The 14,877-nt window shown below is 42.9% G+C and overlaps 1 protein-coding gene across 1 annotated transcript in view; it reads left to right on the top strand.

Moving 5' to 3' along the window:
- LOC124802556 overlaps window positions 1–14,420 on the top strand; it is a 62,736-nt gene extending 48,316 nt beyond the window's left edge. Inside the window, exons 2-4 of the mRNA XM_047263422.1 lie at window positions 3,314–3,551; window positions 10,734–11,097; window positions 12,035–14,420. Coding sequence (XP_047119378.1) covers window positions 3,315–3,551; window positions 10,734–11,097; window positions 12,035–12,234 — 801 coding nt within the window. The 5' untranslated portion in view covers window position 3,314 and the 3' untranslated portion in view covers window positions 12,235–14,420. The remainder of the gene's footprint in view (window positions 1–3,313; window positions 3,552–10,733; window positions 11,098–12,034) is intronic.
- The last annotated feature ends 457 nt before the right edge of the window (window positions 14,421–14,877 follow it).

Here is a 14,877-nt window from a genome sequence, read left to right as displayed (position 1 = left end):
TAGGTGCCTGCCATACTTCTGCGTGTTCAGTGTTCCACGTATCGATAACGGGCCTATGCGCTGATGGTTCACTGTCCCACACCGCGCGTTTACACTCCACGTAATCTGACGTTCCACCAGAAGAAGCCAACGGGAATTATCAACAGACCAACAGTGCGTGTTTCGGCGGTTTACCTGGCCCTGACTGATAAATGTATCTTCATCAGTAAACAAGATACATCATACATATGGAGTATCCTATCTTAATACCGATGTACAGAAGTTAACACGATTCTCACTATCGTTACCACGCAGCTCTTGATAGAGGGAGACGTGATACGGATGGAACCTATGTTGATGGAGAATGCGTAGGAGACTTGTGTGACTCAAGCCTCTTCCTCGTGCGCTTCGTCTTTGACGTCTATTGGGATATCTTGCCGTAAACACCATACAGACCGAACTACATTCTTCTTACACTCTCCATATACCATGAGTATGTCAGATTTTTCTGCACTAGTAAATCCCATCGTCCACTCACGCCCTACTGCTTGGATTGCCACACACTAAGTGACTAGCAAGTCACGATGCACTCAAGGAACACACAAGTACACTGTAAACAAATATAACAACATCGTACCTAGCAACTATGCAGGCTGAATGGCACAAACAAGTGTCGGTGTTGAAACTATTCAAACGGGAGTATCTGCCCCGGGCGGAAATTCCAGGGGGTGCCAAACTCATATTCTTGAAAAAAGAAACCTTGTTTCACAAAGTGCCTGGCATTCAGCGCATGTTGATCTACTGATTCTTCATAAGATTTTGAAACGCGTCCCGGTTAAATTTTGAGCATTTTTGAACACATTCTAAGTTGATTTTTGAACGAATCATTAGTTGATTTTTTAATGCGTGCATAGCGTACGTGAGATCTCTTCCAGGGGAATCACCGTGGCATTTAGAAATAAAAAGTTTTCCTGTAGACAAAAGGGGACGGGACTATATGAGCTGAGCAGAGTAATAAAGACGAACTGGAAAAAGCCAATCAGTGTTTCTTTATATAGTTGATAGGGTATGCGAATTATAAGCGTTGTAATTATTAACCATATCCATATATTCTGACTACCAGAGTGGAAATAAGCGACTAACAGGTAAGAAAGATTAGATACTATCTACTCGGCGCATCGAAGAAAATTTTGACAGGAAATTTTTGCCAGACCGCTGCACTAACAGTTTCACAGGCCCCGATTAGCAGCCGGACTAACGGGGAAAATGCGTTGCACGAACACGTAATGACGCCTAGCCGGAGAATAAGTGCGGGGTAATTGAACCGGTGATTCTCGCAGAATTAGTGATGTTAACTGGAGAATAAATTTTGACAATGGCAGGAAAAGTCACAGAGTTAATGATGACAAGATCGTTTGTTAGAGCGAGTAAGGAGAAAAACCAGGACGTCACGAAAAAATATGACTATTCAGATTTATATAAAAATTTCGTACTTTAATTTTCGATCTTATGCTTGAGAAACTGGAGCATATGAATGAAATATGAAACTATTTCCTAACACAAAACTTTTTGCTTGTAGTAGGCCTAATAAGCATTTGATATTGGTACTTCATGAATTATTGTGTTATTTATGTAAACGAGTTACATAAAAATGACCATTTGTGCTGAAACATTCTCGCTTATTGGACACGTGTTAGAATTGGTGTAACATTAGAAAGACCTATTTCGTTTTATGAAGCAGACAGTGACAAAATAGACGTATTCAAACCGAGAAACCACACCACTCTTGGATACTATTCGTATTAACAGCAGATTCACTACTAGACAACGACATTTTGATTTTTCGTGTAGCAAACCGTTTGACGAACTTTGATGAGGTGATAGATTTTTTCGCGGGAAGGAAAGAACACCCTATAAAGCTGTAGCAAGATTAGAGAGAAAAAAATGCTGGGACGTAAGGACTGAAGAAATGTGTACCGTCTTTGTTTGTCTCTTGTCTTTACTGGTTTTATGCTTCATATACTTTAAATAATAACACAAAAGGGAAAGTTGTCAAGTAATAGGCAACAAAGAATGCAAATATTCTGAAGAGTTATTATTCCGTAGTCACATATAATCCCACACAGTATTACTTGTGATTTTTTTTAACGTGAAGAACTGTCGAATGGGAGCAAAATAGGCACCACAAGACGCCAGGTCCGGTGGCCCCCATTACAAGGGCGCAGCGCCCCACCCTGGGGCACACGAGAACAGAACACACAATTCCACTATAGCAAACCCTTCAGAAAACATATTTATGAACAATCGATCCCCTGTTTTAATTTTTGATGCTCCGTCTCAAACGCTCGAGGAAGGAGGAGGGGCATAATAGTAAAGAACTGTCAAAATATTTGACAAAAACGTACTTTTACGCTTCATAACTAGAAGAACTGTTATAGTTACTGAGACGTGTAAGAAAGAGTTTATGGTAGTCTTGTACTGCAAGGAAGCAAGGGAGGGGATGTTGCTATGGTTGACCAGTATCCTCCTTCCACACCACAAATGCACACCTGGATTAACACAGTTCTTTATTTACTTGTACAGCATACTTAACTTCAGTAGAGTCCATGTCTTGCAGCACAAGCTCATCAGTAATAGTCCTCTTGCAAACAATATCGGCAATCTTGCTATCACAAACTTTAATCTCGCTATAGTCAGTAATGTGGTCACTATATGCTGTCCTAACCTGCAATGTGAACCGAGCCTGCTCAGCAAATATTCTGACAAACGCCGAACTGGAAGAGTGAGTCATTGAGGTCCTCCGGTCAGCAGCGGCGGCTTAAATACTTGCTGTCCAGAGGCCGTTGGTGGCCTGTTGCTTGCAAGTGTGTCTCTGGCCTCTCTCATGATAGGCGCGCTAGATCCAGCGCCTACTGTCGATCTTCATGCTACATCTTTGGTGACTAGTGTTCAAAAAATGACTCTGAGCGCTATGGGACGTAACATCTGAGGTCATCAGTCCCCTAGAACTTAGAACTACTTAAAACTGACTAACCGAAGGATATGACACACATCCATGCCTGAGGCAGGATTCGAATCTGCGGCCGCAGCGGTCGCGCGGTTCCAGACAGTAGCGCCTAGAACCACTCGGCCTGCTGACTAGTGTGCTTACAACAGCTTACACCAGCACAAATATAGATGCAATATTGCCGTCACTTACAATTAGATGACACTTGATAATGGCAATAAGCTGAACTAGGCCTGTCGTTTAAAATATTAAAGACATATTACGTTATTGTAGCTGGTTTGGAGCGTTCATTTCCATAACGCGTCGGTGGTGTGGTGTGCTGTGCAGGATGCGGAGCTCGCTGGCTGACGCTGGCAGCGGGCAGTACGGGTCGTGCCCGCAGCTGGAGGGCCGCGACCGGCGGCTGCAGCGGCGCTCGCGCAAGGACTCCGTGGCGGGCAGCGAGGCCGCCTCCTCCAGCGGCGCCAGCAGCGCCGACACCGACGATGGCCAGCACGACTCCTCCTCCGTCAGCGAGCAGGAGCGCCTCCAGGTCGAGGCCGCCTTCCGCAGCCTCAAGACCCAGGTGCGTCACCTCGCGAGACTCAAAACGATCACCAAAAGCCCATTTTACTCGATCGACTTCCCCGTCTCGACTGACTACTTGAGAGGAGTGGCCTACTGGAGCGCCCCTGGTGTCTTATTCCTGAACTAGTCTCGTCTGTTAAAGCCCATTTTACACGGCTGACTTCCTTGCCTCAGTTGACTGCTCGAGAGAAAACGACCTACATAAACAACTTAGACTGGCCAAGGCGCCGCCATATTTGAAGCCAACTGAAAACTCAGCCGCAGTGTTTTACGTCGTCACGTTAAACGAGATAGTCGTCTGCTAGCAAGGGATTGTGTGGTTTTGTTTGCCATACAGTGACATTTGCTACTCCTAGCCGCGATTTTTTTCAGTGGCCGGACGAGCGTTTCGGGAAATAATTTCCAAATATGAAGTGAGTGTTTGTGTATTATGCCATATCAAGCGTGATGTTTGCGATGTGCGAGCTGCTGCGTTGTTCTGGTGACTTTAATGTAAACACACACATTTCTGTCATTACTGATATATCTTACCCCACAGATATTGGCGAATTTCTGTACAACAGCTATTGCACCTTTGACTTGGATGACGTTTAGCGAGTTTCACGCTTACGTACAGGGTAAAAATTATTGAACTCTATGAAAAAAAAACTTAAATTAGTTACAAACTATGGCGTGCACGCACTTTGTTCAATATCTAAACGTCACTACAGATATGCAGATTTAGCGTATGACATGTTGCTTGCTTGTTAGCACTGACAACTCTAAACAAACAACGCTGCTCTCGCTCATTAAGGAAGACCATTGGGCAATGCATTGTCTGCGGTGAGAGGTAATGCCTGAAATGTGGTATTCTCAGCACACTCTTGAGACTGTGGATCTCAGAATAATGAATTCTCTAACAATATCGGAAATGGAATGTCTCATCCATCTATTTCCGACTACCATTCACATTCAGACTGTTAATTTCCGTCGTGCATCCATAATCACGTCAGAAACATTTTCACATGAATCACCTGAGTACAAATAACAGCTCTGCCAGTGCACTGTCCTTCTATACCTTGTGCATGTGACTCTCCCTGCCATCTGTATATGTGCATATCGCTATCTCATATCTTTTGTCAGTTGAGTGTATTTTGGCTACTCCATAGTCTTCAATTTTGATGTAAGTTTTTAAGTTTTTCGTCTCTCTTCATTCTACTTTCAATGCGCGTTAGACTGGTTTGTCCCATTCAACAGTTCCTGCCTATCTTCTTCAATCTCACTGACAATAGCGATGCCAACAGCAAATCTTATCATTGCTATCCTTTCACCCTGTCTTAATCCTACTCCATCATTGCTTCATCGATGCACCGACTGAACAGTTGGGATGAAAGACTACATCATCATGACATTAATATTTCCACAGTTCTATGTGAATCTTGTCCGCAGCTCGTGGTCTTGCAGCGGCGTTCTCACTTCCCACACATGGGGTTCCGGGTTCGATTCCCGGTGGGTTCAGGGATTTTTCCTGCCTCAAGATGACTGAGTGTTGTCGTGTCATCTTCATCATCATCATTCATCCCCATTGTGGTTGGAGGAAGGCAATGTCAAACCACCTCCATTAGGACCTTGCCTAGTACAGTGGTGCGGGTCCCCCTCATTGTCCCATACGCTCCTCGGAGTATGAGACCTCATCATCATCATCATCATGTGAATCTTGGTACAGTGGCCAATAGGACCCAGTCATATATAAAATCAAAAGACATTGACCAGTATTGATTCTTTTCTGATTGTAGCCAATGTTAACTTTCAGACAACTCGGTGTTTAGGATGTCTACAACAGTGAGAGCAAAAGTACCATGCAGAGTTGCTGAAATGACTGTAAATGAGTTTGAAATCATCTTTTTACTGGCATGTTATTCTCAATAAACATGTTGTTGCCTGTTAGCTAAAGTTTGTAACTACTGGAGAGCATTTCACTATCCCTCACCAAAAGTATTCATGGCACGTGTGAGTGGTTTCTGTAGGAAGATACATGGTGGCATAATATAACTCTGTAAAATATGATATAATGTAAAGCACAATTAAAGTTAAGCTGCACTGGTCGTTACATATTCCAAATCAAATCATATGCTAAGCAGCACTTGATAAAATCTCCCTGCATATCATGCTTGCTGCATTGACCCTGACACAAAAAAAAAAAAATCGCAGCACCAAAAAAGAGTTTTGCTACATAAACAAAAGTTGGTAGATGTGTTTGTGAGATGATGTCTCCTCAGATTACATGCCAGTCGCGTGAGTGGCATAAGTAGTGCTGCTACAAGGATGCAAATCAGGTTTGCCTTAAATACACTCCTGGAAATGGAAAAAAGAACACATTGACATCGGTGTGTCAGACCCACCATACTTGCTCCGGACACTGCGAGAGGGCTGTACAAGCAATGATCACACGCACGGCACAGCGGACACACCAGGAACCGCGGTGTTGGCCGTCGAATGGCGCTAGCTGCGCAGCATTTGGGCACCGCCGCCGTCAGTGTCAGCCAGTTTGCCGTAGCATACGGAGCTCCATCGCAGTCTTTAACACTGGTAGCATGCCGCGACAGCGTGGACGTGAACCGTATGTGCAGCTGACGGACTTTGAGCGAGGGCGTATAGTGGGCATGCGGGAGGCCGGGTGGACGTACCGCCGAATTGCTCAACACGTGGGGCGTGAGGTCTCCACAGTACATCGATGTTGTCGCCAGTGGTCGGCGGAAGGTGCACGTGCCCGTCGACCTGGGACCGGACCGCAGCGACGCACGGATGCACGCCAAGACCGTAGGATCCTACGCAGTGCCGTAGGGGACCGCACCGCCACTTCCCAGCAAATTAGGGACACTGTTGCTCCTGGGGTATCGGCGAGGACCATTCGCAACCGTCTCCATGAAGCTGGGCTACGGTCCCGCACACCGTTAGGCCGTCATCCGCTCACGCCCCAACATCGTGCAGCCCGCCTCCAGTGGTGTCGCGACAGGCATGAATGGAGGGACGAATGGAGACGTGTCGTCTTCAGCGATGAGAGTCGCTTCTGCCTTCATGCCAATGATGGTCGTATGCGTGTTTGGCGCCGTGCAGGTGAGCGCCACAATCAGGACTGCATACGACCGAGGCACACAGGGCCAACACCCGGCATCATGGTGTGGGGAGCGATCTCCTACACTGGTCGTACACCACTGGTGATCGTCGAGGGGACACTGAATAGTGCACGGTACATCCAAACCGTCATCGAACCCATCGTTCTACCATTCCTAGACCGGCAAGGGAACTTGCTGTTCCAACAGGACAATGCACGTCCACATGTATCCCGTGCCACCCAACGTGCTCTAGAAGGTGTAAGTCAACTACCCTGGCCAGCAAGATCTCCGGACCTGTCCCCCATTGAGCATGTTTGGGACTGGATGAAGCGTCGTCTCACGCGGTCTGCACGTCCAGCACGAACGCTGGTCCAACTGAGGCGCCAGGTGGAAATGGCATGGCAAGCCGTTCCACAGGACTACATCCAGCATCTCTACGATCGTCTCCATGGGAGAATGGCGGCCTGCATTGCTGCGAAAGGTGGATATACACTGTACTAGTGCCGACATTGTGCATGCTCTGTTGCCTGTGTCTATGTGCCTGTGGTTCTGTCAGTGTGATCATGTGATCATGTGATGTATCTGACCCCAGGAATGTGTCAATAAAGTTTCCCCTTCCTGGGACAATTAATTCACGGTGTTCTTATTTCAATTTCCAGGAGTGTATATATATAAAAACAAAGATGAGGTGACTTACCGAACGAAAGCGCTGGCAGGTCGATAGACACACAAACATACACAAACATACACACAAAATTCAAGCTTTCGCAACAAACTGTTGCCTCATCAGGAAAGAGGGAAGGAGAGGGGAAGACGAAAAGAAGTGGGTGTTAGGGAGAGGGTAAGGAGTCATTCCAATCCCGGGAGCGGAAAGACTTACCTTAGGGGGAAAAAAGGACAGGTATACACTCGCACTCACGCACATATCCATCCACACATACAGACACAAGCACTTCCTTTCGTCTTCCCCTCTCCTTCCCTCTTTCCTGATGAGGCAACAGTTTGTTGCGAAAGCTTGAATTTTGTGTGTATGTTTGTGTATGTTTGTGTTTGTTTGTGTGTCTATCGACCCGCCAGCGTTTTCGTTCGGTAAGTCACCTCATCTTTGTTTTTATATATAATTTTTCCCACATGGAATGTTTCCCTCTATTATATTGTTTATATATATATATATATATATATATATATATATATATATATATATATATATATATATATATATATTCCTTATACACAAATATTCCGCACGTCCATTGCCTCGCTGCAATGGAGCACTTCCTTTCACGCCAATCACCTGCCACCCTACCTAAAACCTCTTTCCTCATTACCTTCATCCTGACCCACAACTTCACTTTTGAAGGCCAGACATACCAACAATTAAAGGCAACAGCCATGGGTACCAGGATGGCCCCCTCGTACGCCGAACTATTCATGGGTCGCTTAGAGGAAGCCTTCTTGGTTACCCAGGCCTGCCAACCCAAAGTTTGGTACAGATTTATTGATGACATCTTCATGATTTGGACTCACAGTGAAGAAGAACTCCAGAATTTCCTCTCCAACCTCAACTCCTTTGGTTCCATCAGATTCACCTGGTCCTACTCCAAATCCCATGCCACTTTCCTTGACGTTGACCTCCATCTGTCCAATGGCCAGCTTCACACGTCCGTCCACATCAAACCCACCAACAAGCAACAGTACCTCCATTATGACAGCTGCCACCCATTCCACATCAAATGGTCCCTTCCATACAGCCTAGGTCTTCGTGGCAAACGAATCTGCTCCAGTCCGGAATCCCTGAATCATTACACCAACAACCTGAAAACAGCTTTCACATCCCGCAACTACCCTCCCGACTTGGTACAGAAGCAAATAACCAGAGCCACTTCCTCATCCCCTCAAACCCAGAACCTCCCACAGAAGAACCACAAAAGTGCCCCACTTGTGACAGGATACTTTCCGGGACTGGATCAGATTCTGAATGTGGCTCTCCAGCAGGGATACGACTTCCTCAAATCCTGCCCTGAAATGAGATCCATCCTTCATGTAATCCTCCCCACTCCACCAAGAGTGTCTTTCCGCCATCCACCTAACCTTCGTAACCTCTTAGTTCATCCCTATGAAATCCCCAAACCACCTTCCTTACCCTCTGGCTCCTACCCTTGCAACCGCCCCCGGTGTAAAACCTGTCCAATGCATCCTCCCACCACCACCTACTCCAGTCCTGTAACCCGGAAGGTGTACACGATCAAAGGCAGAGCCATGTGTGAAAGCACCCACGTGATTTACCAACTGACCTGCCTACACTGTGAAGCTTTCTATGTGGGAATGACCAGCAACAAACTGTCCATTCACATGAATGGACACAGGCAGACAGTGTTTGTTGGTAATGAGGATCACCCTGTGGCTAAACATGCCTTGGTGCATGGCCAGCACATCTTGGCACAGTGTTACACTGTCCGGGTTATCTGGATACTTCCCACTAACACCAACCTGTCAGAACTCCAGAGATGGGAACTTCTCCTTCAGTATATCCTCTCTTCTCGTTATCCGCTAATTTCAAGTTGCCGCTGCTCATACCTCACCTGTCTTTCAACAACATCTTTGCCTCTTTACTTCCACCTCGACTGACATCTCTGCCCAAACTCTTTGCCTTTACAAATGTCTGCTTGTGTCTGTGTATGTGCGGATAGATATGTGTGTGTGTGTGTGTGTGTGTGTGTGTGTGAGTGTATACCTGTCCTTTTTTCCCCCTAAGGTAAGTCTTTCCACTCCCGGGATTGGAATGACTCCTTACCCTCTCCCTTAAAACCCACATCCTTTCGTCTTTCCCTCTCCTTCCCTCTTTCCTGACGAAGCAACCATTGGTTGCAAAAGCTAGAATTTTGTGTGTATGTATGTGTTTGTTTGTGTCTCTATCGACCTGCCAGCACTTTCGTATGGTAAGTCACATCATCTTCGTATATACATATATATATATATATATATATATATATATATATATATATATATATATATAATATAATAGAGGGAAACATTCCACGTGGGAAAAATATATCTAAAAAGAAAGATGATGAAACTTACCAAATAAAAGCGCTGGCAGGTCGATAGACACACAAACAAACACAAACATACACACAAAATTCTAGCTTTCGCAACCAATGGTTGCCTCGTCAGGAAAGAGGGAAGGAGAACTCTTTGCCTTTACAAATGTCTGCTTGTGTCTGTGTATGTGTGGATGGATATGTGTGTGTGTGCGAGTGTATACCTGTCCTTTTTTCCCCCTAAGGTAAGTCTTTCCGCTCCCGGGATTGGAATGACTCCTTACCCTCTCCCTTAAAACCCATATCCTTCCTTCTCCTTCCCTCTTTCCTGATGAGGCAACCATTGGTTGCGAAAGCTAGAATTTTGTGTGTATGTTTGTGTTTGTTTGTGTGTCTATCGACCTGCCAGCGCTTTTGTTTGGTAAGTTTCATCATCTTTCTTTTTATATATATATATATATATATATATATATATATATCTGTGTGTGTGTGTGTGTGTGTGTGTGTGTGTTTTTATGTGTTTTTTTATTGTGTCTATATACCAGCGCTTTCTTGTTTGGTAAGTCACAGCATATATAGCTCCCGGGATTGGAATGACTCCTTACCCTCTCCCTTAAAACCCACATCCTTTCGTCTTTCCCTCTCTTTTCCTCTTTCCTGATGAAGCAACCGTGCTTTGCGAAAGCTTGAATTTTGTGTGTGTGTTTATGTTTGTTAGTGCCCCTATCAACATACCAATGCTTCCGTTTGGTGTAATATATATATATATATATATATATATATATATATATATATATATATATAAACGTACTCCAGAAATTTCATTACTCTACGTTAATTCATGGTATTATGATTTTTTCCCATCAGTGTAGTTCATACGTTTTCTGCATGAGCCATCATGTCTGCAGAGGTTGGAAACTAGTCTGTATACAACCCAATAAAGGTGCTTCTTTGTTTATCCTTGTCAACTTTCTTTCCATTGGCACTTATACTGTAGGTTAGCGGAGCTTGTCATGTGACCGTGTGGACTGGTGTTGGTTGCAGGTGTACGTGTGCGGTTCGCTAGCAAACCTGTACCTGGGCTCTACGAGTGGTGATGAGTGGCGACTCGAGAGCACAGGTGTGCCTGTGCTGCTGCTGGACCTGGGGGCGGCACGCGCGCGCACTCAGCGCCGCATCCAACTCGTACTGGCTGAACGCGGCACATGCTTTGCGCTGTGGCGCGACACCATCGACAACCTCACCAACTACCGAGTGGCTGGGCGTGCCTTCCACACCATGCACCTTTCATCTGACCACACCACACTCGTTGGCCTCAGCTTCGACTCGGAGCGTGCTGCCGATGAAATGGCGGGCCGCGTCGAACGCCTCACCTCCTCGCCGGAGAACATCAGCCTGTCTGCACCAGGTGCGATGCCTCAACCTTTCGATGCACACATGCATAACTCCCACATTAATGCAGATCAGAGACTGCACAGATAACCAAAAAGACATGAATAATGTAGAATCTACAATTTTTTTCCAAAAATTGCTGAACTAATCGTGCATGATCTGTAAGCTGGATAATCCACAAGCAGGTTCATTAGGAGTTTGTTGAAGAAGCATAATTAGTGTCAAATTTCATGGACAATACAACCAAGTTAAACACCAGATGTGGAACAACAAAATGTAAATAGCTTTAAATGTCTGGGCAAATGGATTACAGAAGGAATATGTAAAGAAAGATTGAAAGCAAGAATCAGAAAACTGGAAATAGCTTTCCAAATGCAACAAAAAGTGTTTCCTCCTAATACCACAATCTGTAGTTACAACATTGTCATAAAACCAATGTATATCTCACCCTCTCTGATGGAGGGAGAAGGAGATAAGTGTTCAATGTCATGTCAACAATGAGGTATATTGGGTCCAGATTATAAAAATTGTATCTAAAAATATCTGTCTAAATCAAAACAGGAAATATATTATAATTGAAAAAATTATGGACAAAATGTGCAAATGCAGAGTTTAGTTTTATGGCCAAGTAAGAGTAATTTCTATCTTACAACTCCCTGAAACATAATATCTTGCCCTAGTTGTTTGTGACTGAAGTGTAATTTGTAACTTTACTGTGCTATGGTTGTGATTATTTGTCTTCAAATGTTGTTGGTCAGTAACCTACCAGCAGTCCATTATACATTTTTAAGCAATAGCTAATAATTACAGTAATAAATAAAAGGTAGTGTTTCACACCCTTCTGTTATGTGAGATGCTAATGAAAGCAAATGATTTGGCTACTCATCTTGCATTGTGTATTTGGTGTAATTTAGTATCTTTGTTATATGACTTTACATGATACTTGGTTCCAGGTCGCAGTAAAACATCACGAGGGCGTCGGTCTGCACAGCCACCCCCTCCTCCGCTGCCAACAAAGTCACACATCTCACAGCCCTGCTGTTTCCAGCACATCACAAGTGTGGAGGTGGGCGATCGCAGTCGGTACTTCTCTCTGCAAACTCTCGTCCCCATGCTGTCTTCTGAGCAAGAAGAGCCACGCTCAGAATTGTAACTGAATTGCTTTATACATTACATGTGTCTAGAGATGAACAATTGGCATCTCTGCCTCTTTTTTGTGAGAAATGTTCACTGGCTACTGAAGACTTTCCTTACATAACTGTAATGGTATCCATTGTGGACCATGTTTTAAAGGATTCCCATTTAAGCCAGATGAATATTTTGTACTAATTGTTGCTATTCATCATAATACATTCAGTTACATGATGATTGTGCCTTGTATGTGCCGATTTTCATTTGTGTATAATGGTGCACTCAGCCTGGCATGCATATAAAGACTGCTTTGTTCCCAGTGTAATAGCAACTGTTTGATGTGTGAATAAGTAGACAAGGAACATTACATGAGTGAATTTTTACTAAAGCTTGTCACTTTTTAGAATGTTGTGCTGAACCAGTATTGGAAGTTACAGATAGGTGCATTGCGCTGTTTCTGTGATTATTATTGACTGTTGTGGGAATGTGCAAAGTAGTGCATTGCAGATACTTTCAGCATATTGTGCTGCTGCTGTTCGTCAAGGTTCTGGTGCCTTGTCCTCAGCCAGAATAATTTGTGCAAAATGCATGCTATTGCATATATGTGAGTGAAATGTATTTTTGTGAATGTGTGTTTTGTTAAAATTTGTTCACTGGACATGTATTTGAATCATTTTCATGTATTGCATTCTTTTCTGTTGTTATATGGACACAGTATGATGCTTTCTGTGATAATGTGCATCGGTTTTCAGACATGACCATTCGTGTTCCGAAAGATTGTTTTTGTGTGAGCTTCCATAATTATTTTTCAGTTTGCAGCTATCCTTGTTCATTAACACAATACATCTCATTGGTGAATTCATTGTGCTTTGTTTGTAGTTATTATCTCAGTGCACAACTGATTGACAGAACTGTGTATGTGCCATGATTGGCATGTACTTTTAAAACTGATTATATGTCATGACACATTAGACAGTACGTAGAAAGGTTTGGACATGCCAAATTCACTGAAAGACATCTGACATGAAACCAGTGAGGCTGTAGTTTCCTACCTAGTCTATTATCATTGACCTTCTTATTTGATTCAGTGAGCACAATAAAACATAATGAAATTTTTTTAAAAAATCAAGATTTTTTTCCATACCTTTAGTATCTTCCTGCTATTTGTCTACAGTCAAGATTGAAATAAATTTATGAGTACTGGGCATGAAAAGACTTGGAAGTGTAAATTTCTCTTTTGCTGTACAATTTTCTAATAAAAATTTGGGGTTTGAAGGAAGGGGAGGGGAAGAATCTTACCCTAGTCATTATTTAATTGTATTTTTCCAAACAACCCATATTAATATGCTCTGTACTGTTACAAAGTGCATTACTCTTTCTAAGCCAACACCGTTATGAAATATAGCTTTCTTTCTTTAGACATTTGCCATCCTTGGATGTTCTAGTTTACTCATTTCTCTATACTCTTTCATTGAAATTATAAGACAAAGGCAATTGTACATGCAGAATTATTGTTTAAACAAACAGTTACAGTTAATTTCAGTATTTGATTTACAGACTGAACTTTCCCAATCACCTCTGTTGTCCAATGTGGAAGTGGTTCGAGACTCATTATTCAGTTTGTAAATAAAATCTTGTTTTATTATACATTATATTTATTACAGTTGTTTATGCCGATGTAATGAAAGAACTGCTGTCAAATGCAGAAGCTGTGCTCTTTGTTGATGACTTTATTGAAAGATTCATGTACCTAGTGTTTCAAGACTGGGATAATGAAGATATTTAGAAGAATTTTATCATGTATGTTAAATATACCCCCAAACCACCTCAGTACAGCTGTGGTAATGGGAGTTAACTTCTAGAGAATTATATTTAAACCAAACAGTTTTAGCTAGCTTGTTGATAGATTGTTGTGCTTGTAAAATATATATGATTAAGTGGATTTCAAATTTTGTGTCATATTTTGAGATATGTTCTTTCAATAAATGTAAATTAAAATCTTTAGGAATGAGAGTTGCAAGTATGATGAAAGTGTAACATGATGTGTGCTTAGATCAGTTCAGCTGCAGTACCATTGTATTCTACACAAAGAGGATGTGTTACGATGTGCCTTTTATATTTGTCTTGAATTTTTACATCTGGGTCATCACAGTGTGTTAAGATGTGTAGTGACATTGCTAAAGACAAATTAAATGTTTTTGTACACAAAACAAACGGACTAATACTTAATATTAGTGCTTAGTCATGACCATTGATCATAAGAAATAAAGAATAAATTTCCTTATCGAAATGTAGGCTAAGAAGAGAGACTAGAACAATCTGCACATTTCATTCCTCTGATTTGCTCTTTCTATACTTCTACAAAACAGTACATTATTACTGATATTTGGTCTGTACAATGATTCTAAAATCTTACTCAGTGAATGGGGAATCACTGTCCAACATGCACCGATTTTAAAGGTGAGTACCAAATACACAATTTTTCGTCTATGCCCTTTGTGCTGTCTTGTTTTTTATTTTCTATTTCCAGTAGTGACATAGTATCATAACAATATTTGGTCTCCATTCAATAAAGTAACAGCAAAGATTCATACAAATCAGGGCTAAGAGGAAGCTGCTAAGTCTACATGTGCTTTGCAAACCACCATGAAGTGTGTGGCAGAAG

This window comes from Schistocerca piceifrons, chromosome 6 (assembly GCF_021461385.2).
Source record: "Schistocerca piceifrons isolate TAMUIC-IGC-003096 chromosome 6, iqSchPice1.1, whole genome shotgun sequence".
In the NCBI taxonomy this organism is placed as follows: Eukaryota; Metazoa; Arthropoda; class Insecta; order Orthoptera; family Acrididae; genus Schistocerca; species Schistocerca piceifrons.
This window is presented reverse-complemented; position numbering and strand designations above follow the sequence as displayed.